The sequence below is a fragment of the Oncorhynchus gorbuscha genome, linkage group LG14, assembly GCF_021184085.1.
Source record: "Oncorhynchus gorbuscha isolate QuinsamMale2020 ecotype Even-year linkage group LG14, OgorEven_v1.0, whole genome shotgun sequence".
NCBI classification, from domain to species: domain Eukaryota; kingdom Metazoa; phylum Chordata; class Actinopteri; order Salmoniformes; family Salmonidae; genus Oncorhynchus; species Oncorhynchus gorbuscha.
Window position 1 is genome coordinate 20,899,253 of NC_060186.1, and position 24,394 is coordinate 20,923,646.

A 24,394-nucleotide genomic window follows, 5' to 3' on the forward strand; every position below is an offset into this window, starting at 1 on the left:
GTTCCTCTCTAGGTTTCTTCCTAGGTTTTGGCCTTTCTAGGGAGTTTTTCCTAGCCACCGTGCTTTTACACCTGCATTGTTTGCTGTTTGGGGTTTTAGGCTGGGTTTCTGTACAGCACTTTGAGATATCAGCTGATGTACGAAGGGCTATATAAATAAATTTGATTTGGTTTGATTTGATTTGATTTGATTTGAACTCTGCAACTCCATTGGGTTCTTGGTCACCTGCCTGACCAAGGGCCTTCTCCCCCGATTGCTCAGTTTGGCCGGGCGGCCAGCTCTAGGAAGAGTGTTGGTGGTTCTAAACTTCTTCCATTTAAGAATGATATGGAGGCCATTGTGTTCTTCAATGCTGCATACATGTTTTGGTACCGGTTCCCAGATCAGTGCCTTGACACAGTCCTTTCTCAGAGCTCTACAGATAATACCTTCGACATCTTGGCTTGGTTTTTGCTCTGACATGCACTGTCAACTGTGGGACCTTATATAGACATGTGTGTGCATATCCTAATCATGTCAAATCAATTGAATTTACCACAGGTGGACTCCAATCAAGATGTAGAAACATCTCAAAGGTGATCAATGTAAAAAGGATACACCTGAGCTCAATTTACAGTCATAGCAAAGGGTCTCAATACTTATCTAAATAAGGTGTTTCTGTTTTTTATACATTTGCAAACCTGTTTTCACGTTGTCATTATGGGGAATTGTGTGTAGATTGATGAGGAGGAAAAATTATTTAATACATTTTAGAATAAGGCTACAACTTAACAAAATGTGGAAAAAGTGAAGGGGTCTGAATACTTTCCGAATGCACTTTATAATGGTGTGAATGGACAGTATATGAATAGAAAAGGTGTGTACAGCAGTAGTCATATAGGATGAGCCAGTATGTAAACACTATTAAAGTGACCAGTGTTCAATGACTCTATGTTGTTAGGGCAAAGCAGTCTCGGTGCAGGGTACAGTACCGGGTGGTAGCCGGCTAGGGTGTAAAGTACAGGACAGCAGGCGGGCTCAGGGTCAGGTCAGGCAGAGGTCGGTAATCCAGAGTAGTGGGCAGGCTTGGGGTCAGGGCAGGCAGAACGGTCAGAAATGGGAAACTACAGCAAGGAGGAAGGAAACAGGAGTAATGAACAGGTGGAAGCAGGGAAACAAAACGCCGGTAGGTTCTACGAACAAAACAAACTGGCAACAGACAAAAAGAGAACACAGGCATAAATACACAGGGGATAATGGGGAAGATGGGTGACACCTGGAGTGGGTTGGAGACAAGCACAAAGACAGGTGAAACAGATCAGGGCGTGACAGTGGATCCCCCAAGGGAGGGTTGAGCTAACGTAGGCTAATGTGATTAGCATGAGGTTATAAGTAACAAAAACATTTCCCAGGACATAGACATTTCTGATATTGTCAGAAAGCTTAAATTATTGTTAATCTAACTGCACTGTCCAATTTACAGTAGCTATTCCAGTGAAAGAAGTTAGTGAAAGAAGTTATGAAGCTATTCATAACTTATTCATAACTTCTAATAACTTATTAGAAGCTATTCCAGTGAAAGAAGTTATGAACTTGAAAGTGTATTAATAAACAAATTAAGCACATTTGGGCAGTCTTGATACAACATTTTGAACAGAAATGCAATGGTTCATTGGATCAGTCTATAACTTTTCACATACACTGCTGCCATCTAGTGGCCAAAATCTTAATTGCGCCTGGGCTGGAATAATACATTATGGCGTTTCTCTTGTAATTCAAAGATGATGGTACAAAAAAACGCAGGTTTTTTCTTTGCATTATCTTTCACCAGAACTAATGTGTTATGTTCTCCTACATTAATTCCACATTTCCACAAACTTCAAAGTATTTCCTTTCAAATGGTATCAAAAATATGCATATCCTGAGTGAGCTTGAAACCTTTGTTCTACATAGATGATAGCGGGATAAACATGACGTGGCTCGGGTGGTTGAGGTTATTGATTATATTCGTAGCCTTCTTGTGACACCAGGTGCTGTAGAGGGCAGGCAGTGTGCCCCCATTTCAGGTCATCAGTGATGTGCACACAGAGGAACTTGAATCTTTTGACCCTCTCCACTGCGGCCCTATCGATATGGATTGGGGGAGTCTCTCTGCTGTCTCCTATAGTCCATGATCAGCTCCTTTGTCTTGTTGACGTTGAAGGAGAGGTTAATTTCGTGGCACCATACGCCAGGGCTCTCACCTCCTCCCTGTAGGCAATTTCATCACTGTTGGTAATCAGGCCTACCGCTGTTGTGTCGTCAGTAAACTTGTTGATTGAGTTAGAGACATGCAGTCATGGGTGGACAGGGAATACAGGACGGGGCTGAGCATGCACCCCTGTGGAGGTCTGCCTGTCAGGAAGTCCAGGACCAAGTTGCACAGGGAGGGGTTCAGACCCAGGGCCCCGAGCTTAGTGAAGAGCTCAGAGGGCACTATGGTGTTGAAGGCTGAGCTGTAGTCGATGAACAGCATTATTATATTTCTCTTGTCCAGGTGGGATAGGGCAGTGTGCAGTACATTGGTGATTGCATCAGCCGTGTTGGGGCGGTATGCGAATTGTAGTGGGTCTAGGTTGTCGGGTAAGGTGAAACGATCTTTAACTAGCCTCTCAAAGCACTTCATGATGACAGAAGTGAGGGCTACGGGGCAATTTAGTTCAGTTACCTTCGCTTTCTTGGGTAATGGAGAAATTGTGGACATCTTGAAGCAAGTGGGGACAACAGACTGGGAAACAGACTGGCAGATTTAATATTTGAAGACGTGGCTTGGAATGCCGTCTGGGCCGGCAGCCTTGTAATGGTTAACGTGCTTAAATCAAATCAAATTTGTTTATATAGCTCTTCGTACATCAGCTGATATCTCAAAGTGCTGTACAGAAACCCAGCTTAAAACCCCAAACAGCAAGCAATGCAGGTGTAGAAGCACGGTGGCTAGGAAAAACTCCCTAGAAAGGCCAAAACCTAGGAAGAAACCTAGAGAGGAACCAGGCTATGAGGGGTGGCCAGTCCTCATCTGGCTGTGTCGGGTGGAGATTATAACAGAACATGGCCAAGATGTTCAAATGTTCATAAATGACCAGCATGGTCAAATAATAATAATCACAGTAGTTGTCGAGGGTGCAGCAAGTCAGCATCTCAGGTGCTGAACAGTTGAAACCGGAGCAGCAGCACGGCCAGGTGGACTGGGGACAGCAAGGAGTCCACATGCCAGGTAGTCCTGAGGCATGGTCCTAGGGCTCAGGTCCTCTGAGAGAGAGAAAGAAAGAGAGAAAGAGAGAATTAGAGAGAGCATACTTAAATTCACACAGGACACCGGATAAGACAGGAGAAGTACTCCAGATATAACAAACTGACCCTAGCCCCGACACAAACTACTGCAGCATAAATACTGGAGGCTGAGACAGGAGGGGTCAGGAGACACTGTGGCCCCATCCGATGATAACCCCGGACAGGGCCAAACAGGAAGGATGTAACCCCACCTACTTTTCCAATGCACAGCCCCCACACCACTAGAGGGATAACTTCAACCACCAACTTACCATCCTGAGACAAGGCCAAGTATAGCCCACAAAGATCTCTGCCACGGCACAACCCAATGGGGGGGCGCCAACCCAGACAGGAAGATCACATCAGTGACTCAACCCACTCAGGTGATTTACTCAAGTCAGACACAGAGAACGGGAGCACACTGTCCTCGTGAGAGGAAGGGGCCTGTGTTGGTGGCTCGATGTTGTTTTCCTCGAAGCAGGTAAAGAAGGTGTTTAGCTTATCCGGGAGCGAGGAATTGGTGTCTGCGACGTGGCTGGCTTCACTTTATAATCTGTGATTGTCTGGAGTTCATTCCACATACGTCTCATGTCTGAGCCATTGATTTGCGACTCCACTTTGTCCCTGTAACTGTCGCTTTGCCTCTTTGATTACCTTACAGAGGTCATAGCTGGTCTGTTTGTACCTGTCCATGTTCCCAGTCACCTTTCCATAGTTATATGTGGTGGTTCACACTTTCAGTTTTGCACAAAGGCTGCTATCTGTCCACGGTTTTGGTTTAGATCAATTCTAATCGTCACAGTGGGAACAACATCTTCTATGCACTTCCTGATGAACCCTGTCACCGAGTCAGTGTATACGTCGATACTATTCTCAGAGGTGACCCAGAATATTTTTCAGTCCGCGTGATCAAAACAATACGTAAAGCATAGATTTAGATTGATCAGACCAACATCGAATAGTCCCTACCATGGGTGCTTCCTGTTTAAGTTGATCCTTCTGTGTGCGATTTTTAAAGAATCAGTTCAAGGACACACATCTGGTGTATTAGAAGCAATTATTGGTAACATGATTGTCTTCATAACCCTTTTTTACTTACTGGAAGATTAACCAACATGATAGAAATGTTCTATCCACTATAATGGGGGATCCTGTTTTCTGCAAACTATGCCTGGAGTAGCATGGTCTGCCTTGAACTTCTGTGGCTTCAATGAACGGGGACAGTCGTTCCCCCACTAATAGGCCATATATTATGGGCAGGAGGACATAATTAGATAACATGTATTAGTAGTTGATTATTACATGGATAATTCATTCTAATTAAATGCATAATTATTTATTATTCCTATTATTTGCCGTTTAGGCCTTATTTTATTGGAATAAACCAACACCTCTCTGATTCAGAGAGTTGTGCAACTGACTAGGTATCCCCCTTTCCTTTCCCTTGAGGGCAATAGTGTGCACGTGGCAGGGCTGGAACAAATCACACATTAACCAATTGTGTCAGCAATTGTTGTTGGCCCTTTCAACTCAGACAGTACAGTACCCAACACACATCTAAATAATTTTTTTCAGTTTTCACAGTTTCATTTTGCTTTAATATTCACAATGAAGCAAAGCCTATGTAGGCCTACGAGAGAAGCATACACGTTTCTTGCTGCATATTTTATCATGGAGCTCGAGGGGGTAGAGATGCAGAGCCTCGGCTCCCAGCCCCTAACGGAGTGATTCATACACACATGCGGACGCACACATACGCCCGCACACACTCCTGATGAGAGCATCAGGACAATATGCCTTTATAGTTTCTCCGGGTCGACATCATGACAGTGGACTCAGGCCACTCCCATCAGAAAATGATTAGTTGCCATAAAATGATACATACACCTGTAGGCTGGTTTTGCTGAGTGGCCCAATGGAGCAGACTGAAAGAACCCGTGGCACCAGACAGGCAGGCAGAGAAGGACCCTCCTCACCGAGAACAGAGGTCTCAATATGGGTCAGTGAAACAGAGAAAGAGGGAGAGAGGGCCACGGCATGCCAGCACAGGAGGCCTGTCAAACACAGATAGGGAAACAAGTGTTTATCAGGAAACATGCCGACAGAGAGAATGAATGTTGTCAAGGAGAAGAATGTAGCACACAATGCTCTTTCAGAGTGTAAAGGAAATCACGACGATGATAAAGATGATGACGATGACAATAATGATCATGATGAAGAGGACGAGGCTAACTGCTCACTTAAGTACAATGACAGCTCTGTTGTATTGTCTATAAAGGGCAGTAGTGGTGAAGCCAACGAAACACAAACCAAGCCAGAGAATGGGGCGTTACTGATGTAAACTTTGTTTTCTGAGTAGAGTTACACCGCTTCACATCCCTCAGTGTTCTGAGGTGTTTCCCTGTGGTTGGGACTGAGCAGAGCACAAAGGAGTGCCCTGCAGTCACACATTACAGCTGGATCGAATTAAGGACAGGGATGTGTGTAATAAGGTAACGTGGCTGTCAACATTCGGACACCGTCTTTTGTGATTCTTCAATATCATTGGGTGCTTTATGGTTTCTCACCATTCTCACCATTCTTTGGTACGAATCACAAGGATCTTAAGAGTATGTCACCAAATGAGAGAGAGAGTTGACATACAGACTGTTTGGGAGTAGACCTAGGTCAGGTTAGCTGATCAACTACAGTATGCTCTGTCTGATGATGACTGATGAGTCAGGGCTGTGGCCCATCAAACTGATCCCAGATCTGTTTGTGTGTTAACCAGCTCCCCTGACCGTTGGTGTCATGCATGCCATTGTTGTCAGAATAGTTGGCTAAAGCAGGGCATGTAGATGGGACCAGGCTACTGAACTGCATACACACACAACACTGAGAATGTTTTCAGTGCTCTGGAAACTCTAACCTCTAGGATTAGATTACACAATATGATTTGAAGGAATGGGAAGTCTGACGGACAAAAGGTCTTCCAAGGTTCACTCCCAATCAACTTGAGATGAGGCATCTTGTGAAATGTATAATGACTGAACTGATCAGGCTGTGCCAGTAACAGAGTCATGTGAATTTTCAAACTTCAGGCATGGAGCCCCATCCATGCCTGAAACTCCATGCCTATTCAGGATACTTGACCCTTCATCTTTGTAGCTCAGGGGAAGATCATCAATCCGCCCACTTGATTGAAGTACAACTCCTTGTCCTCCTCAGAGTTCTGTAAAATCTCAATGCCCCAAGAAGAGTTACAGCAAACTCCCACAGAAAGAAAATAGACCCAAGAGTGAACGTTGTAAGAGATGGAGCCACCACAGACCCAGCTACAATGCAAACCCTGGCCTCAGTGATCAAGCACACACACACACATTGTCCCAGTGCCCAAGAAAAACAAGGTGACATGCCCAAATGACTATCGCTCCATGGCACTCACCCCGGTAATCAGGAAGTGCTTCGAGAGGCTGGTCATGGGCCACACCAAGGTCAGCATGCCAGGCACACTGGACCCACTCCAATTTGCCTACCGCTCCAACAGATCCACGGGAGATGCCATTTCCATTGCTATTCACACGACCCTTACACATTTGGACAAGATGAACGCCCCATGTGAGAATGCTGTTCATTGACTATAATTCAGCATTCAGCACTATTGTTCCCTCCAAGCTCAGAGCCCTGGGTCTGAACACCACCCTCTGCAACTGGATCCTGGACTTCCTGACAGGCACAGGCCGCAAGGATCGGCAACAACATAGGGGATTTTAGAAACACTAAAATAAGGGCTGTGTTTTGTGTACGCTTACTCTGGCGTGACATTTTGATAACTGTGTAAATCTCTCTTGGACGATATGACTTTTATAAATATATTCGACTGTATTTACCCCCCCAAAAAAAAATTAGCTAATTAGCTGCTAATGTGTCTAAAATAAATAACTACACATTTCATGATGATCTGGACGAAACTTATGACTCGAGGCAAAGGTAAGAAATCTCTGGATTAACTATTGAATGTTAGCTAAATGTAGTATTGAATACATTGGGAAAATGTCTTTAAATGGACAATTCTGGGAACTGTCTTGTGAAAGTTTCAAATTGACAAAATACCTGTTAGCAAAAGTATCAGATAGAGATGACTTGAAGGTGCTTGCAAGGATTTATAGTTTTGCACTATGGCTGCTTTGATGCTAATTAGCATTTTAGAATCTGAGAGTAAATTGAGACTAATATATTGATCAAAGTCACCTTGTCTGAACGAGATTTCCATGGTTTTCAAAACGTCACCCCAGGTTAAGCCTTCACGAAACACAGCCCTTATTTGAATTTTCCCCTATGGGAAAAATGAATGGTGGAAAAACAATTGGAACCATTTCCCTGTTTGACTGCTTGGTTTTATGGGTATTATGACACCTCCACTGTGGGGCTCTATATGCATATGATGGGTGTTCTGCAGTGACATCTAAAAATGTTGCTGTACATTTACGTCTTGAAAGGCTGTAAGAGATTCAGACTTGGGTAAGCCCCACAGCTCTGCTCGAGCATGTGTTCATAGTACATATTCCGCAGTGACGTCTAAAATAATTTTAATGAATCAGCACCTTGGAGAGCACTGTCCATTTCACCACCATCACATTTCTTCTCATGCGTTGCGGTACCTCAGAGACCCCTGGACAACCTCCCCCTCAACGTCAGCAAACCAAAGGAACATGGTCCGATCCACATCAACAGGACTGCAAAAGAAGGAGTCAGAGTTTGAAGTTCCTCTGCGTCACCGAGGACTTGACATGGACCAACAAAACCAACACTCTTGTCTAGAGGGCGCAACAGCGTCTCTACTTCCTAAGGCGGCTGAAGAAATTCGGCATGCCGACTAGGGTGCTCTCAAAATACTGCTTAACATCGAGAGTGTCCTGACCGGATGCATCACGACCTGGTTTTGGGAATTGCTCCGTCCAGGACCACAAGACCCTCCAGCGGATGGTGAAGACGGCCCACTACATTACTGGGACCGTGCTCCCAACCCTCCAGGACATCTACTCAAAATGGTGCCCGAGGAAGGCCCGTAGCATCATCAAGGACACCACACACCCTGGCCACGAGCAGTTCACTCCCTTACTGTCGGGCAGATGGCAACGGATCATTAGGTCTGATACTAAATGGCTCAGAGACAGTTTCTGTCTGGAGGCCATTAGACAGCTGAACACTCAAACTGGACTGACCACCTGCACCTTAGCACACAAGCACTCACTCAGTCACGTACACACACACACACACACACACACACACACACACACACACACACACACACACACACACACACACACACACACACACACACACACACACACACACACACACACACACACACACACACACACACACACACACACACACACACACACACACACACTAGGGTTTAATATTGTCCCGGTATTTATAAATGTTCCATCCCGAGAATAGATCCCTTTTCTCCCAGGTAACCCAGTATTTCCCGCCAAAATCAGAAGTGTCATTCTAAAGCATATAAATATGTCTGGATTTGATTAGAGCTTTGACCAGCATGATACTACCTGAGCCTGACGAGCCATACATTAAAGATATTCTATGAGCCCTACTTTAAATAGATTTTATGATCCCAAGCCCAAAAAAAGCCCAAATGATAGTGCCATTATCCAATAAATAGCCTATTATATACAGTATGCTATATGCTAGCTCACATAATGAAACGAAACAAGCTCCAATAGGCTAATTTTGTGGACTATATTACTTTACTGTATTGTATTATACTGTATTATATGTACTGGAATTACACACCTCTTTAAACCATGAAGCTGGGAGAGAACTTGCGTTGCTGGTTCAGGACATGCTGCCTTCAAAGGTACAATTATAGGCTATGAATGTAATTTTAATAGGAACGTTTTAAAAATTGTATAATTAGTAGGGTGACATATACAGAACACTCCTACTCATTCAAGGGTTTTTCTTTATTGTTACTATTTTCTACATTGTATAATAATAGCGAAGACCTCAAAACTATGCAATAACACATATGGAATCATGTAGTAACCAAAAAGGTGTTAAACATATCAAAATATATTTTATATTTGAAATTATTCAAAGTAGCCACCCTTTGCCTTGATGACAGCTTTGCACACTTTTGGCATTCTCTCAACCAGCTTCATGAGGCAGTCAATTTCAATGAACAGGTGTGCCTTGTTAAAAGATGATTAGTGGAAATTCTTTCCTTCTTAACGCGATCAGTTGTGTTGTGACAAGGTAGGGATGGTATACAGAAGATAGCCCTATTTGGTAAAAGACTAATCTATGGGAAGAACAGCTCAAATAAGCAAAGAGAAATGACAGTCCATCATTACTTTAAGAAATGAAGGTCAGTCAATGCAGATAATTTCAAGAACTTTGAAAGTTTCTTCAAGTGCAGTCGCAAAAACCATCAAGCACTATGATGAAACTGGCTCTCATGAGGACCGCCACAGGAAAGGAAGACCCAGAGTTACCTCTGCTGCAGAGGATACGTTCATTAGAGTTAACTGCACCTCAGATTGCAGCCCAAATGCATGCTTCACAGAGTTCAAATTAAGTAACAGACACATCTCAACATCAACTGTTCAAAGGAGACTATGTGAATCAGGCCTTCATGGTCAAATTGCTGCAAAGAAACCACTATTAAAGGACACCAATAATAAGAAGAGACTTGCTTGGGCCAAGAAACACAAGCAATGGACATTAGGCTGGTGGAAATCTGTCCTTTGGTCTGTTGAGTCCAAATTTGAGATGTTTGGTTCCATCCTCTGTGTCTTTGTGAGATGCAGAGCAGGTGAACGGATGATGTCCGCATGTGTGGTTCCCACCGTGAAGCATGGAGGAGGAGGTGTGATGGTGTGGGGGGTGCTTAGCTGGTGACACTGTCTGTGATTTATTTAGAATTCAAGGCACACTTAAGCAGCATGTCTACCACAGCATTCTGCAGTGATACGCCATCCCATCTGGTTTGCGCTTAGTGGGACTATCATTTGTTTTTCAACAGGACAATGTGTCACGCCTGTTCCCACTCTTCCTTCATGGGCTCGAGGGTGCAAGGCTGCCCAGCACTACGTACTCCTGCCACCATCATTACGCACATCTGCTTCCCTCGTCACGCTCATCAGAAAATGATTGCACTCCCCTGGACTCAATCACCTGTCTCATTATCTCCCCTATATCTGTCTGTTCCCCAGCTCTGTTCCCTGCTTCAGCATGACATTATTTTTTGTTTTTTTTTGTTACCCAGTTCTTACACTTTTCCTTTCCTGTTCCATTTCTTTGCAAAATTAAATGTTCACTGCTTCTCTACTCCAGCGTCGGTTCTTACACAATGACCCAAAATATGCCTCCTACATTATACAGTACAATGTAGAAAATAGTACAAATAAAGAAAAACCCTTGAATGAGTAGGTGTGTCCAAGCGTTTGACTGGTACTGTACTTTCGTAATATTTCCCCTTATCGTTCTCCTTTCTCTCTCCATTGTTGCGTCGTCCCTTCTTTGCTTTCAACAGTTAAATGAAATAAGTTGCGTTTTCCTTATCTTCATTGTTCTAATGACATGCTTGAATAAAACTAGAATAAAATTCAGAAGTCTTTCACTTCTCTTCAGTTAGAGTGAATGGTTATGGGTCTGAATAAATAACTGCGATAGCCTACCGCCATTGTGTTTTTTCTCTTCTTTCACACTCCCAGTGAGTTCTATTGGCTGCTGTATTTAACATGGAGCAATCAAGAGCTTGCATCCCTCTACAAATATTATATTAGTATAACAAATGCTAAAGAAAAATGCCCAGCGAGCTATTCTAGTCTAGGTTTTTTCTTTTTGTGGGGGGGGGGGACTCCAAGAGCTAAGGAGCGTTTTATAGGAAGCGAGTCCATGGGAGCGCAGGTGCAAATTGTGCAAAAGACAGAGGCTATAAGTTAGAAGCTTATGTATAACCCCATATCCGCAGGAAGTAGCTGCAGCGCCCCCCCCCCCTCCCTAAAAAAGGTAAGTAAAAAAATATATATTAATAAAAGTAGTGCACTAGGCCTTTAATACTCCTGTATTAGGAGACCTATACAGCTATCTGCAGCGCGGGAGAAATGTCCTGATTTGGGAAATCTCTATAACCCGGTTCCCACTACTCAACCCTAACACGCACACACCCACATACATTCATGCTACACACATATCACAACTGCTGCTACCAGACTCTTTTATTATCATTACTAAATACTGCACAATTTAAACACTTGCCCCCCAACGTCCCCGTCTCCAAAACAAATGTACATATTGGGCTATAAATTGTCTTCCTGTATTACACTTATGATAAAATGTTTATTCTATTCTACTGCCATTGACTTTGTTCGTATTCCTTTCTTTTATTATTTGTTATTGTGGTGGCATTGTCGAGAAGGAACCTGCATGTAAGCATTTCGCTGGACGGTGTGCATCCCATATACAGGACTACTAAAAAAACATGAAGCTTGAAACACACACGCCCCTTGCCATACCAGTGCTCTCCTCACACACAGAGCGATGGGAAGTGATGGGGGAGTAATGCAGCAACCAGGTCAGTTCCTCAAATGCCCACAGAACAGAAATAATTGATTATGTAACTTAATGAATGAAGAAAATTAGAGTTCGTATGAGACAGGGAGGGAGACAGAGATCAGAGGGAGATAGAGGGAGAGATCAGAGAGAGACAGAGGGAGAGATAGAGAGATCAGAGAGAGACATAGGGAGAGATACAGAGGGAGAGATAGAGATCAGAGACAGATAGATGAAATATAACTCTACCACAAGAGGGCAGTATATACTAGGCAGAAATAAAGATCATATAATATAGCCCTTCTTTTTTCCCCTTATCCACTCATTCACTCATTCAACTGCACAAATGAATACCAAAAGGCCTCCCGAGAGGCGCAGCAGTGCTTGAGGCATCACTACAGATCCGGGTTCGATCCCGGGCTGTGTCGCACACACAATTGGTCCGGCTTTGTCCGGGTTAGGGGAGGGTTTGGCCGGTCGGCTGGGATGTCCTTGTCCCGTCTCGCTCTAGTGACTCCTGTGGCGGGTGTTTCCTAAGGTGTTTCCTCCGACGCCTTGGTGCGGCTGGCTTCCGGGTTAAGCAAGTAGCGTGTCAAGAAGCAGTGTTTCGGAGGACGCGTGGCTCTCGACCTTTGCCTCTCCAGCGATGGGACAAGACTGTAACTACCAACTGTATATCACGAAAAAGAGGTAAAAAACAAAATACAAAAAAAAGTCACAGTAAAAGGTATGAAAGGGACATCTACAGGAAAAGGCTGAGTGAGGAACCTGTGAAATATCATTGCATTGGAATGAAAAAAACAACAAGAAAAAGGTTCCGTCTTTGTCAGAGCTTGGGCAACTCTGATGGGGGTGGGGGCCACCAGAAACATGAATTCATCCTGAGGGGTTGCGGCGGCTCACGGTTCTACATGCAGTCAGGGCCAGCCCTAGCCTTTTGGGGCCCCTAAGTCCAGTTGTGTTGCTCCCCCCATTTTACAATTGTACACCTCATTTCCTGCAACTCTAATACATTTTGCCATTGGGTGGAGAAAAATGGTTGCCGTTTTTAATATGATATCTGAGTGAGAGTGACTAACCAAATCAATGGGGATGGTGACTAATTGAGTGAATCCCAGTGACTGACATCACAAGTGAAAAACTGCTGATGCACAACCACATTCCAAAATGGCACCTTGTGTATTCTACTATTCTAACTCTAAACAGTACGTTTTGGAAATGGATCTGCGGGCCTAGCAAAGGGGTGACCTACCAGTTGCTCATCCCTGGCTTATATTGTATATTTTTATGTGCTACTGCCATTCATCTTCAGGTGTGTATATCCCCCTCTACTGAAGGGGAACTCAGTTCAAATGTCTACAGGCTCCAAGGCCTATCGGGAAAGGGAAAGGAAAGGGGGATACCCAGTCAGTTGTACAACTGAATGCATTCAACTGAAACGTGTCTTCCACATTTTAACCAACCCCTCTGAATCAGAGAGGTGCAGAGGGCTGCCTTAATCGACATCCGCGTCTCCAGAGTGACTGCAATGGCAGCACACACTCATTTGACCAAACCAAACCATGCATGTTGTTTGTTTCTTTGGTTTGAATTGAACAATAACAAGAACAAGAAGAACGACAAATACATGGATTCTTATATTTCGACTTGAATCAAATTCTGGACATTGGATTCGTTTGCATCAAGACTAACAGTTCACCTCTCTCCATTATGGCGGAAGGATTAGGATGGAAATTGTATTGGGACAATTATATTGGACAATTTAGCCACCACAACCCCATGCATATGTCATACCAGGAGCACCATCTTGTGGTTGGATTTGAAAATGTACCGGAAAGTCACTCGCATGCAAATTCTCTCTGACTTTGTCTTCTCAAAAGACAATGTCAACAATGTACTATACAGTGGGGCAAAAAAGTATTTAGTCAGCCACCAATTGTTCAAGTTTTCCCACTTAAAAAGATGAGAGAGGCCTGTAATTTTCATCATAGGTACACTTCAACTATGACAGACAAAATGAGAAAAAAAATCCAGAAAATCACATTGTAGGATTTTTAATGAATTTATTTGCAAATTATGGTGGAAAATAAATATTTGGTCAATAACAAAGTTTATCTCAATACTTTGTTATCTGTCCTTTGTTGGCAATGACAGAGGTCAAACGTTTTCTGTAAGTCTTCACAAGGTTTTCACACACTGTTGCTGGTATTTTGGCCCATTCCTCCATGCAGATCTCCTCTAGAACAGTGATGTTTTGGGGCTGTTGCTGCGCAACACGGACTTTCAACTCCCTCCAAAGATTTTCTATGGGGTTGAGATCTGGAGACTGGCTAGGCCACTCCAGGACCTTGAAATGCTTCATACGAAGCCACTCCTTCGTTGCCCGGACGGTGTGTTTGGGATCATTGTCATGCTGAAAGACCCAGCCACGTTTCATCTTCAATGCCCTTGCTGATGGAAGGAGGTTTTCACTCAAAATCTCACGATACATGTCCCCATTCATTCTTTCCTTTACACGGATCAGTCGTCCTGGTCCCTTTGCAGAAAAACACCCCCAAAGCATGATGTTTCCACCCCCATGCTTAACAGTATGTATGGTGTTCTTTGGATGCAACTCAGCATTCTTTGTCCTCCAAACACAACAAATTGAGTTTTTACCAAAAAGTTATATTTTGGTTTCATCTGACCATATGACATTCTCCCAATCTTCTTTTGGATTATCCAAATGCTCTCTAGCAAACTTTAGACGGGCCTGGACATGTACTGGCTTAAGCAGGGGGACATGTCTGGCACTGCAGGATTTGAGTCCCTGGCGGCGTAGTGTGTTACTGATGGTAGGCTTTGTTACTTTGGTCCCAGCTCTCTGCAGGTCATTCACTAGGTCCCCCCCGTGTGGTTCTGGGATTTTTGCTCACCGTTCTTGTGATCATTTTGACCCCACAGGGTGAGATCTTGCGTGGAGCCCCAGATAGAGGGAGATTATCAGTGGTATTGTATGTCTTCCATTTCCTAATAATTGCTCCCACAGTTGATTTCTTCAACCCAAGCTGCTTACCTATTGCAGATTCAGTCTTCCCAAATCAAATCAAATCAAATGTATTTATATAGCCCTTCGTACATCAGCTGATATCTCAACGTGCTGTACAGAAACCCAGCCTAAAACCCCAAACAGCAAGCAATGCAGGTGTAGAAGCACGGTGGCTAGGAAAAACTCCCTAGAAAGGCCAAAACCTAGGAAGAAACTTAGAGAGGAACCAGGCTATGTGGGGTGGCCAGTCCTCTTCTGGCTGTGCCGGGTGGAGATTATAACAGAACATGGCCAAGATGTTCAAATGTTCATAAATGACCAGCATGGTCAAATAATACAGCCAGGTGGACTGGGGACAGCAAGGAGTCATCATGTCAGGTAGTCCTGAGGCATGGTCCTAGGGCTCAGGTCCTCCGAGAGAGAGAAAGAAAGAGAGAATTAGAGAGAGCACACTTAAATTCACACAGGACACCGAATAGGACAGGAGAAGTACTCCAGATATAACAAACTGACCCTAGCCCCCCGACACATAAACTACTGCAGCATAAATACTGGAGGCTGAGACAGGAGGGGTCAGGAGACACTGTGGCCCCATCCGAGGACACCCCCGGACAGGGCCAAACAGGAAAGATATAACCCCACCCACTTTGCCAAAGTATAGCCCCACACCACTAGAGGGATATCTTCAACCACCAACTTACCATCCTCAGACAAGGCTGAGTATAGCCCACAAAGATCTCCGCCATGGCACAACCCAAGGGGGGTGCGCCAACCCAGCCTGGTGCAGGTCTACAATTTTGTTTTTGGTGTCCTTTGACAGCTCTTTGGTCTTGGTCATAGTGGAGTTTGGAGTGTGCCTGTTTGAGGTTGTGGACAGGTGTATTTTATACTGAAAACAAGTTCAAACAGGTGCCATTAATACGAGTGGAGTACAGAGGAGCCTCTTAAAGAAGAAGGTACAGGTCTGTGAGAGCCAGAAATCTTGCTTGTTTGTAGGTGACCAAATGCTTATTTTCCACCATAATTTGCAAATAAATTCATAAAATAATCATACAATGTGATTTTCTGGATTTCCCCCCCTCATTTTGTCTGACATAGGTGAAGTGTACCTATGATGAAAATTACAGGCCTCTCTCATTTTTAAATTGGGAGAACTTGCACAATTGGTGGCTGACTAAATAATGTTTTGCCCCACTGTATATGAAATAATCCATTAACCCTCTGTAACAGGGGTGTCAAACTCATTCCATGGAGGGCCTAGTGTCTGTGGGTTTTAGATTTTTCCTGTCAATTAATACCTAGACAACCAGGTGAGGGGAGTTCTTTACTAATTACTGACCTTAGTTCATCAATCAAGTACAAGGGAGGAGCGAAAACCCGCAGACACTTGGCCCTCCGTGGAATGAGTTCGACATGTGCTCTTTAACATCATACAATGTAATTGTATTTCTGACCTCCCCACATCCACCTCCCATCCCCCATCAGCACCCTGTGCCTGTGGCCCTGGCACGTGTCCTCCCCCATCACCGTCACCGCCGACCACTCCCCAGCCCCATGACTGTAATCCTATAGTAAGCCAGTATTACCAGGTTAGAGGTCATATGTCACAGAGTTCATCGTGCGAAAAGAGAGAACATGCGGTGTGCTGCCAGTGCTATGTCCTCAATAGATTCAGAGGAATTTAGTCTATCACGATTCATAAAGTACAGCCCTTCTTCATTTCAAAATGAGTCTGTTGTTGTTTTACTATCATTTCATATCGTACTAACTACATTCAATACTTGTACTGCATTCAAGACTCTGCATTCAAGCCCTGGCCATTTTGTCTAATGATTTATGGTTTATTATGGTTTCTCAGCTCTATGTGAACCCTCCAGCCTGTATGTCTACCTTATACTTGACCTCACAATAATGTACCGTAAGCTGCAGAGATACCTTGCAATACCTCCCACCCTCTCCCAGCTTGCCCTTTCCATGCCTGAAAGAAGTATGTATTCATCAGTGTCTGAATCGCATTGTCGCGTTGGAGGCCTAGGAGGAAAAACATGTCTGTTCCCACAAACACCCCGGACTATTGTGGTGTTGCTGCTAGTGAGTCTCTAAGCAACATTCAGTGTAGGATCTATTATGTAATAGTCCTCTCTCCTGTCACCGAGGTGTGAGATGGTCTGCATAGACAACTAGTCTGGCCAGAGCGGAGCGTTTGCACAGATAACCAGTGTTCCCATCGAGCTGCGTACTGGAGATGACCGAAACAATGTGCTCTGAACCAGACAATAGAAAGTTACAATTGTTATAAGTTCTTTCTCAGACTGTCAGGTTCAGGAAGTCTCATTGATTTAGATTACTACACAGCTACAGTGCTTTGATAACTAGCCCAGTTTCATAACCGGAACCCCTGTGCGGTTGACTGTGACATGTGACACCTCTATTTTAAGGCGGCTTTGATTCAGTGCAGTGAAAAGGCAATCAAATCAGAATGAGTAAGGCATTCGGAAATACTGCTATAAATACAAAAGCATAAACTGTTTGTGATGCTCTGTCCAGTCCCAATCTCAGTCCCAACCCCATATGCAGCCCCAGCTCATCCCCTTCAAGATCCCCTTACCAATCTCCTTATCGATCACAATCCCCATCCCCTGCCGAACCCCCATACCCCAGCCTAACCTAGCCCTAGTCCCATATGCTGCCCCAGCCGATCCTCTTAACAATCCGTATTTACTCCGGCCAAGCTCCTGCCCCCGGTCCCTGCCCCCGGTCCCAGACTGTTTGCTACAGAGGTTAAAACAGTACACGCTCTACAACCTCACACCCAGGTGTCTCATCCTCTCTTGCTCCAAGACCAACTTGGCTGGTGCAGACCATAACAAGTTATTCTTGATAGACAAACAGGCAGTGGTGGATGCATCCTTATACACAGCTCTGCCCAGCTTTCTCCTCCCTCCTGATGGTCTGTGTAGGAAATGGGTCTCGTCTCCTCTGTATAGGATACCCAGTAGGTTGTTTTTACAGTACGTTCTTAGTCTGGTCTGATGAGGTGCGAAAGCCATTTCTCCCAAAGCCAAGGTGTCTTCGTTGGATCCAGAGTGTCGTCAGATCAAGGAGCTGTGGTTAAGACCTGATGTGAAGGGATGACCAGGTACCGTGTCGTCTGTCTTTTACCTTGTCGTTATGTCTATCTGTGGGTTTGGCTTGGCAGGCTGGGGATAAGGGATAGTGATTATCCAAATGGCAGTTCCGTGGCAGTTCTTCCATACAGTGCCAGCCATCTTTGTGGGCATCGTTGAGGCTGGCACTCAGCTGCCATAGCCAGCATTCTGACATGGCAACAACATTTAGCCAAGGAGGTTCATTTAAGGACATGGGGAAAGGGATTGAAAATAGTTTGTGAGAAGATTGTTAAGATGATACACATCTCTCTGTGAAACAAATAAATGTCTGTAGAAGTTCTAAATGACTGTAAGTTCTAAATGACTGTAAGTTCTAAATGACTATACGTTCTAAATGACTGTAAGTTCTAAATGACTGTAAGTTCTAAATGACTATAAGTTATAAATGACTGTAAGTTCTAAATGACTGTAAGTTCTAAATGACTGTATGTTCTAAATGACTGTAAGTTCTAAATGACTGTATGTTCAAAATGACTGTATGTTCTAAATGACTGTATGTTCTAAATGACTGTAAGTTCTAAATGACTGTAAGTTCTAAATGACTGTATGTTCTAAATGACTGTAAGTTCTAAATGACTGTATGTTCAAAATGACTGTAAGTTCTAAATGACTGTAAGTTCTAAATGACTGTATGTTCTAAATGACTGTAAGTTCTAAATGACTGTATGTTCTAAATGACTGTAAGTTCTAAATGACTGTATGTTCTAAATGACTGTAAGTTCTAAATGACTGTAAAATGTTCTAAATGACTGTAAATGTTCTAAATGACTGTAAGTTCTAAATGACTGTATGTTCTAAATGACTATATGTTCTAAATGACTGTTCTAAATGACTTCTAAATGACTGTAAGTTCTAAATGACTAAAACAAACAGCCATCTGTAAATCTGTACAGTAAATATGTTCTATATGCAGTACACTTCCTACTGACAGTTTGTTGTCTGTTTCTTTGCTGAATGTTTCTCCTCCACAGGAGAAAGGATGGGTTGGTACATCCAGAAGAGCAGGGGCTTTGTACTGCTGCTGTCCGCCCTCATCTCTCTCCTGGGTGTCATCAGCTCCACTACCCTCCTACCTCCAACAACCTCCAGCCCTTGTCTTACACTTACTGCCACCTCTCCTCTCACCCACACTTCCACATCCCCCCAGCCCCAACGTCAAACTTCCTTCACCACCTTAACCCTTCCTCTCTCTCAGTCCTCGCCCGCTCCTCTCCCCTACGCCACCATCCCACTCCTCTCCAAAACCACTGTTCCTCCTCTTCCCAAAAGCTCCCATGCTACTCTACCTCATACCAACCGTACCAAACCCAAAACTCTCCGCCCTCGACTCCCTCATACTACACGCCTCCTCCAAAAACCCTCCCACCCTCGTCTCCCCAAAACTTCCCTTCCTACTCCTCTCTATATGACCAGTCCCCTCCCCAGAACTTCCCGTCTGCGCCTCCCCAAAATCTCCCCCACTCATCTGCTCAAAACCCCCGTCCACTTCTCTCCAAAGCAATCATAATTCCTGTCTCTCAGTCCTCGCCTGCTCCTCTCTCTTACACCACCTCCACCACCATACTTCCCCTCTCCACAAAAACTGTCCCTCCTTTCCCCAAAACTTCCCCTCCTCCCATCCTCAATACCTTGCCTCCCCTAAACCAAACCTACCGCCATCGTCCCCCCAAAGCCTACCGCCCTCATCCCCTCGAAACCTACCGCCCTCGTCTCCCCAAAACATCCCCTTCTCTTCTCCCCGACACAGCCAATCCTCTCCCAAAAACCTCCCTGACTCATCTCCCCAAAACCTCTCGTCCTTGTCTCCACAAAACCTCTCACCCTTGTCTCCCCAAAATCTCTCACCCTCGTCTCCCCAAAACTACCTTCCCTCTCCTTCCCATAACCTCCCCTGCTCCTACTCCCTATATGTCCATTCCGATACCCAAAACCTCTCCCAAACCCCCCAAAACTACCTTTCATCATCTCCCCATAATTTCCCCCACTCGTCTTCCCAAAATATCCCACCTTCGTCTCCCCAAAATCACTGTGCCTCCTTTACCCAAAACCACTACCCCTTCTCTCTTCCAGTTCTCCCCTTCTCCTGTCCCCTACACTTCCTTCACAACCACGGTCCCTCCTCTTCCCGATACCTCCCATCACCTAACCAAAACATATCGCCTTCGTCTCCCCAAAATCTTCTCCTCTCATCGCCCGAAAACCTCTCGGCCTCGTCTCCCCAAAACTACAACTCCTCATCTCCCGAAAACCGCCCGCCCCCGTCCTCCCAAAACGACCATCCCTCCTCTCCCCCAAATCACCTCTCCTCTCCCTCAGTCCTCCCCTGGTCCTCCCCTCTATACTTCCTCCACCACCATCCCCCCCTGTTCACAACCACCATCACACTCCCCCAAAACCTCCCCTCCTCCACCTCCTCATACTACTCCTCCACTTCCCAAAACATCCCGCCCTCGTCTCCCCAAAACGTCCAACCCACCCTTACTCAAAACCCCCCTTCTCTTCCTCCTCCTCTCCCCCATACCACCAGTCCCTTCCCCAAAACTTCCCATCCACGTCCCAAAACTACCACTCCTCATTTCTTTCAGGTCTTCACCCCTCCTCTCTTCAGAACTACTGTTCCTTCTCTTCCCAAAACAACAATGGCTCCTCTTCCCTCTACCACGCGTCCCTTACCCAAAAACTCCACTCCTAATCCGCCCAAAACCTCCCCCATCCTCTCCCCCACACTGCCCCCCTCTATTTGACCGTGAGCCCTTCATAGTGACCTGGAACATCCCAAAGCTGGTCTGTAACAGGTACAACATCTCCCTGGACACTTCCCCCTACAGAGGCGTGGCCACACCTGCCAAGGTAAGAAACAATACGCACATTCCTCTTGGATAGCTGGTAACGTGTTTGAGATTGAAGGATGTCCATAACAATGTTTGACACATCAAACCTGAAACAATCATATACTAACAGGGATTTATTGCGAGAAGTACAAGACATAACTTTTTCCTAACAAAAACGTTACTGTGCTTCCTTCCTCCCTGTTTCTAGGTGCCAGGTCAGTTCCTGTCTCTTTTCTATACTGACCGACTGGGGCTCTACCCCCACGTGGACCTGCCTTCCAGGCAGCAGTTCTACGGAGGCATCCCCCAGAGAGGAAACCTTAGGGCCAGTCTGGCCAAGGCCCGGGCTGACATCAACTACTACATCCCCTCCAAGTACTGACCTAGAATCAGCTCCAAAACCCTAACCTTAATTATTAACCGTGTAGAGGTTGCCCTTAGGCACAGATCGATGTTTAGCTCACCATGTTGAAACACTAACCTTAACCATTAAGGGAGAGTTGGGGATACAAAACTGACATTAGATCAGTGCATAATAAGTCTATAACTTTACTGCTCCACCACCTCCCTCCAGGACGGCCCGTGGCCTTGCTGTGATCGACTGGGAGGACTGGCGCCCCCTGTGGGCCAGGAACTGGGGCTCCAAGTGGATCTACAGGACCCTATCAGTGACCCATGCCCGCCAGAGGGACCGCTCCCTCACAGCCTGGCGGGCCACGGCTACGGCCAAGAAGCAGTTCCAGGCAGCAGCCCGCAGCTACATGGCAGAGACTCTGTCCTTGGGTAGCCGCCTTAGGCCCAACTACCAGTGGGGATTCTACCTGTTCCCCAACTGTTATAACCATGGATGGATGGAGCCGGGATACACAGGGAGATGTACCAAGGAGGTGATGGGGCAGAACGATGAGCTGCTCTGGCTGTGGGAGGCAAGTTCCGCACTCTACCCCTCTATATACCTGCAGGTAAGAATGATTTTTGTTTGTTGGGGGTGGGGCAGGATATGACTAATTCATAATCTAACATCTACCCCCAGATGTGTTTTGGTTTTGCCATCTCCTATGTAGTCTGTCATGTTATACTAAAGTGCTTCCTAGTTTGTAGTGCTTCCTAGTTTGTAGGTAAGGTAAGGGAGACTAACTCGTATGGGGTTGTTGTGCCTCTTTTAGGCGTCTCTAGGGGACAGGCATAGCGCTGCCCGCTTGGTGAGAAACCGAGTCCAAGAGGCGCTGAGGGTGGCTGCCCTGCCCGCCCGGCCCACCACCGCACCCGTCTACGTGTACACACGACCCGTCTTCATCGACCAGAACAGACGCTTCCTCAGCCAGGTGAGAAATTACACAAGAAACAGGGTGATGGTGGGGTTCTGAGGTCAGAGGAATGTTGTCATGAGGTGCAGTTACCTCTGTCATAACCCTTACCACCGTAATAATAACCCTTCTCTGCTTTAACTGTGTAATGTTCTCCAGGGGGACCTGGTCAGCACCATCGGGGAGAGTGCTGCCGTGGGGGCCTCAGGAGCCGTGCTGTGGGGGGCCAGTGCCGACTACGATGACAAGGTTAGGTGATACTCTGGCCCTGTTCTTACCTGGTTGTGACATTTGTCCACATCTTGTCCACATTCTGATTGTGCCCACATTTTCATGCAGGTGTACGTAGACAATCAAACGATGCATTGTGATCAGATCTTGCTCAGCACCTCCGGAGGTGGTCAGACACACATTGTGTCTGGATATCTTACAAGTGTACATGGATCTGGACAGTGAAACCATTTAAATCATCCTTATCCTGCCTTCTCAAATATTTGACAGGTGGCACCATTAACTTATGGCATTAATATGCATCTTAAAACAAATAAATACGCATACAGGAAGGGACAAGGAAATCTGGTCACAATGTGGACACAATGGACGGATTTGAGTCACATATTAATACCAAAGCCTCACATAGTTCTGAAAATGTGGGCAAAATCAGAATGTAGACAATATCAGGACAAAGGACGCATGCTAGAGCCAGGTATAAACAGGGCTTCTGACACACATACACACTCAAGGTGATACTCCCTACTCACACTGAAAGCCAATGCCACTGACATTTGCAGGGTGCCATTTGAGACACAGAACATTGTTTTAAGCAACAAAACTATACGAAAACAGGAAAAAGTATTCTCACCATGAATAGAATATTACGTTAAACTCCAGCACACATGAATCCACTTGACTTCCTTCGGTGTATTGATCCTTCCCTCCACCCTCCCTTCCCACGGGTGTCCTGTGAGCCTCACTAGGTGTACCTCACCAGTACGCCTGGACATGAAGAGTTTTCATTTCCTCCGACTTTCTCCCCACAGGCGTCCTGTCAGGCTCTTTCCTCGTACCTCACCACCACGCTCAACCCCTACGTCGCCAACGTGACAGCCGCCGCCCAGCTCTGCGGCGACTTCCTGTGCCAGGGGAACGGGCGCTGCGTCCGGAAGCACTACGAGTCGGCCCACTACCTCCACCTGTCCTCAGGGAACTTCCGTATCCTCCGGGCTAGGGGCACCTACATGGTCCTGGGGACGCCCAGTCTGGCTGACCTGGCTCTCTTCTCCAGGAGGTTCACCTGTCAATGCTATGCAGGACGGACATGTTCCCCCAAGCTGCCCATACACCTGTCTAAAGCACTGGTGTTTAGACTGAAGCATCAGGGTCTGTCCGACAAGACTAAGACACTGAATAAAGTGATCGCTGATATGGAACAGTCAACCATTGAAGAGAACTTGAAAAAACACTGAAACACCGATGGATGGACCATGAGTGTTGACCTGTGTAACTGGACTGTGTCCTATGTAACATACGCAAGGTGGCCCAAGTCTCTTGTTTGACCATAATAATACTGTAATAATTATCAGAGGTAAGCGATGTGCGGCAGGGTAGCCTAGTGGTTAGAGCGTTGGACTAGGAACCGAAAGGTTGCAAGTTCAAATCCCTGAGCTGACAAAGTACAAATCTACCGTTCTGCCCCTGAACAAGGCAGTTAACTCACTGAAAATAAGAATTTGTTCTTAACTGACTTGCCTAGTTAAATAAAGGTAATACTGTCTCATGCAGATGTTGGCTTCGGCTGATATGTTGATTGAAAGATTGCGGATAAGGACAAACTACAGAGAATGCCATGCAGTACCGTAAAACCTGGGTGTGTCAGGTCGCTGTTTTCTCTGTGACTTAATAAGGTTCACGCTGCAGTAATGATGAAGCTCCACACTGATTTTACCGGTCTACTGATGTCATTCAGCAGGAAATAGATATGTTGCGACTGGAACAAAGAAGAGTTTCTTGCAAGTAGAGATGGTTAACCTGTGGCAACATTTCTTCAGTAGTTGTTTGTATATCATTTGAGTGCATATGTAAATAAAAACGCGACTCTCTGTCTCTGTGAGTATCTACAGTGTCATTGGTTGACCATTGCACTACTGACCCTCACGGTGTTGACGTTGTGAAGACAGGCACCTATCACGGCTGTTACTGTAAACATTT

The 24,394-nt window shown here is 45.4% G+C and overlaps 1 protein-coding gene across 1 annotated transcript; it reads left to right on the forward strand.

Annotated features, from left to right (window-relative positions):
• The first annotated feature begins 6,701 nt into the window (after positions 1-6,701).
• Positions 6,702-23,652, forward strand: LOC123995503 (hyaluronidase PH-20-like). Its single transcript, XM_046299154.1, has 7 exons — positions 6,702-6,761; positions 20,800-20,898; positions 21,088-21,254; positions 21,454-21,841; positions 22,046-22,204; positions 22,346-22,435; positions 23,227-23,652. The coding sequence occupies exons 1-7, from the start codon at positions 6,702-6,704 to the stop codon at positions 23,650-23,652; spliced, it is 1,389 nt and encodes a 462-aa protein (XP_046155110.1).
• The last annotated feature ends 742 nt before the right edge of the window (positions 23,653-24,394 follow it).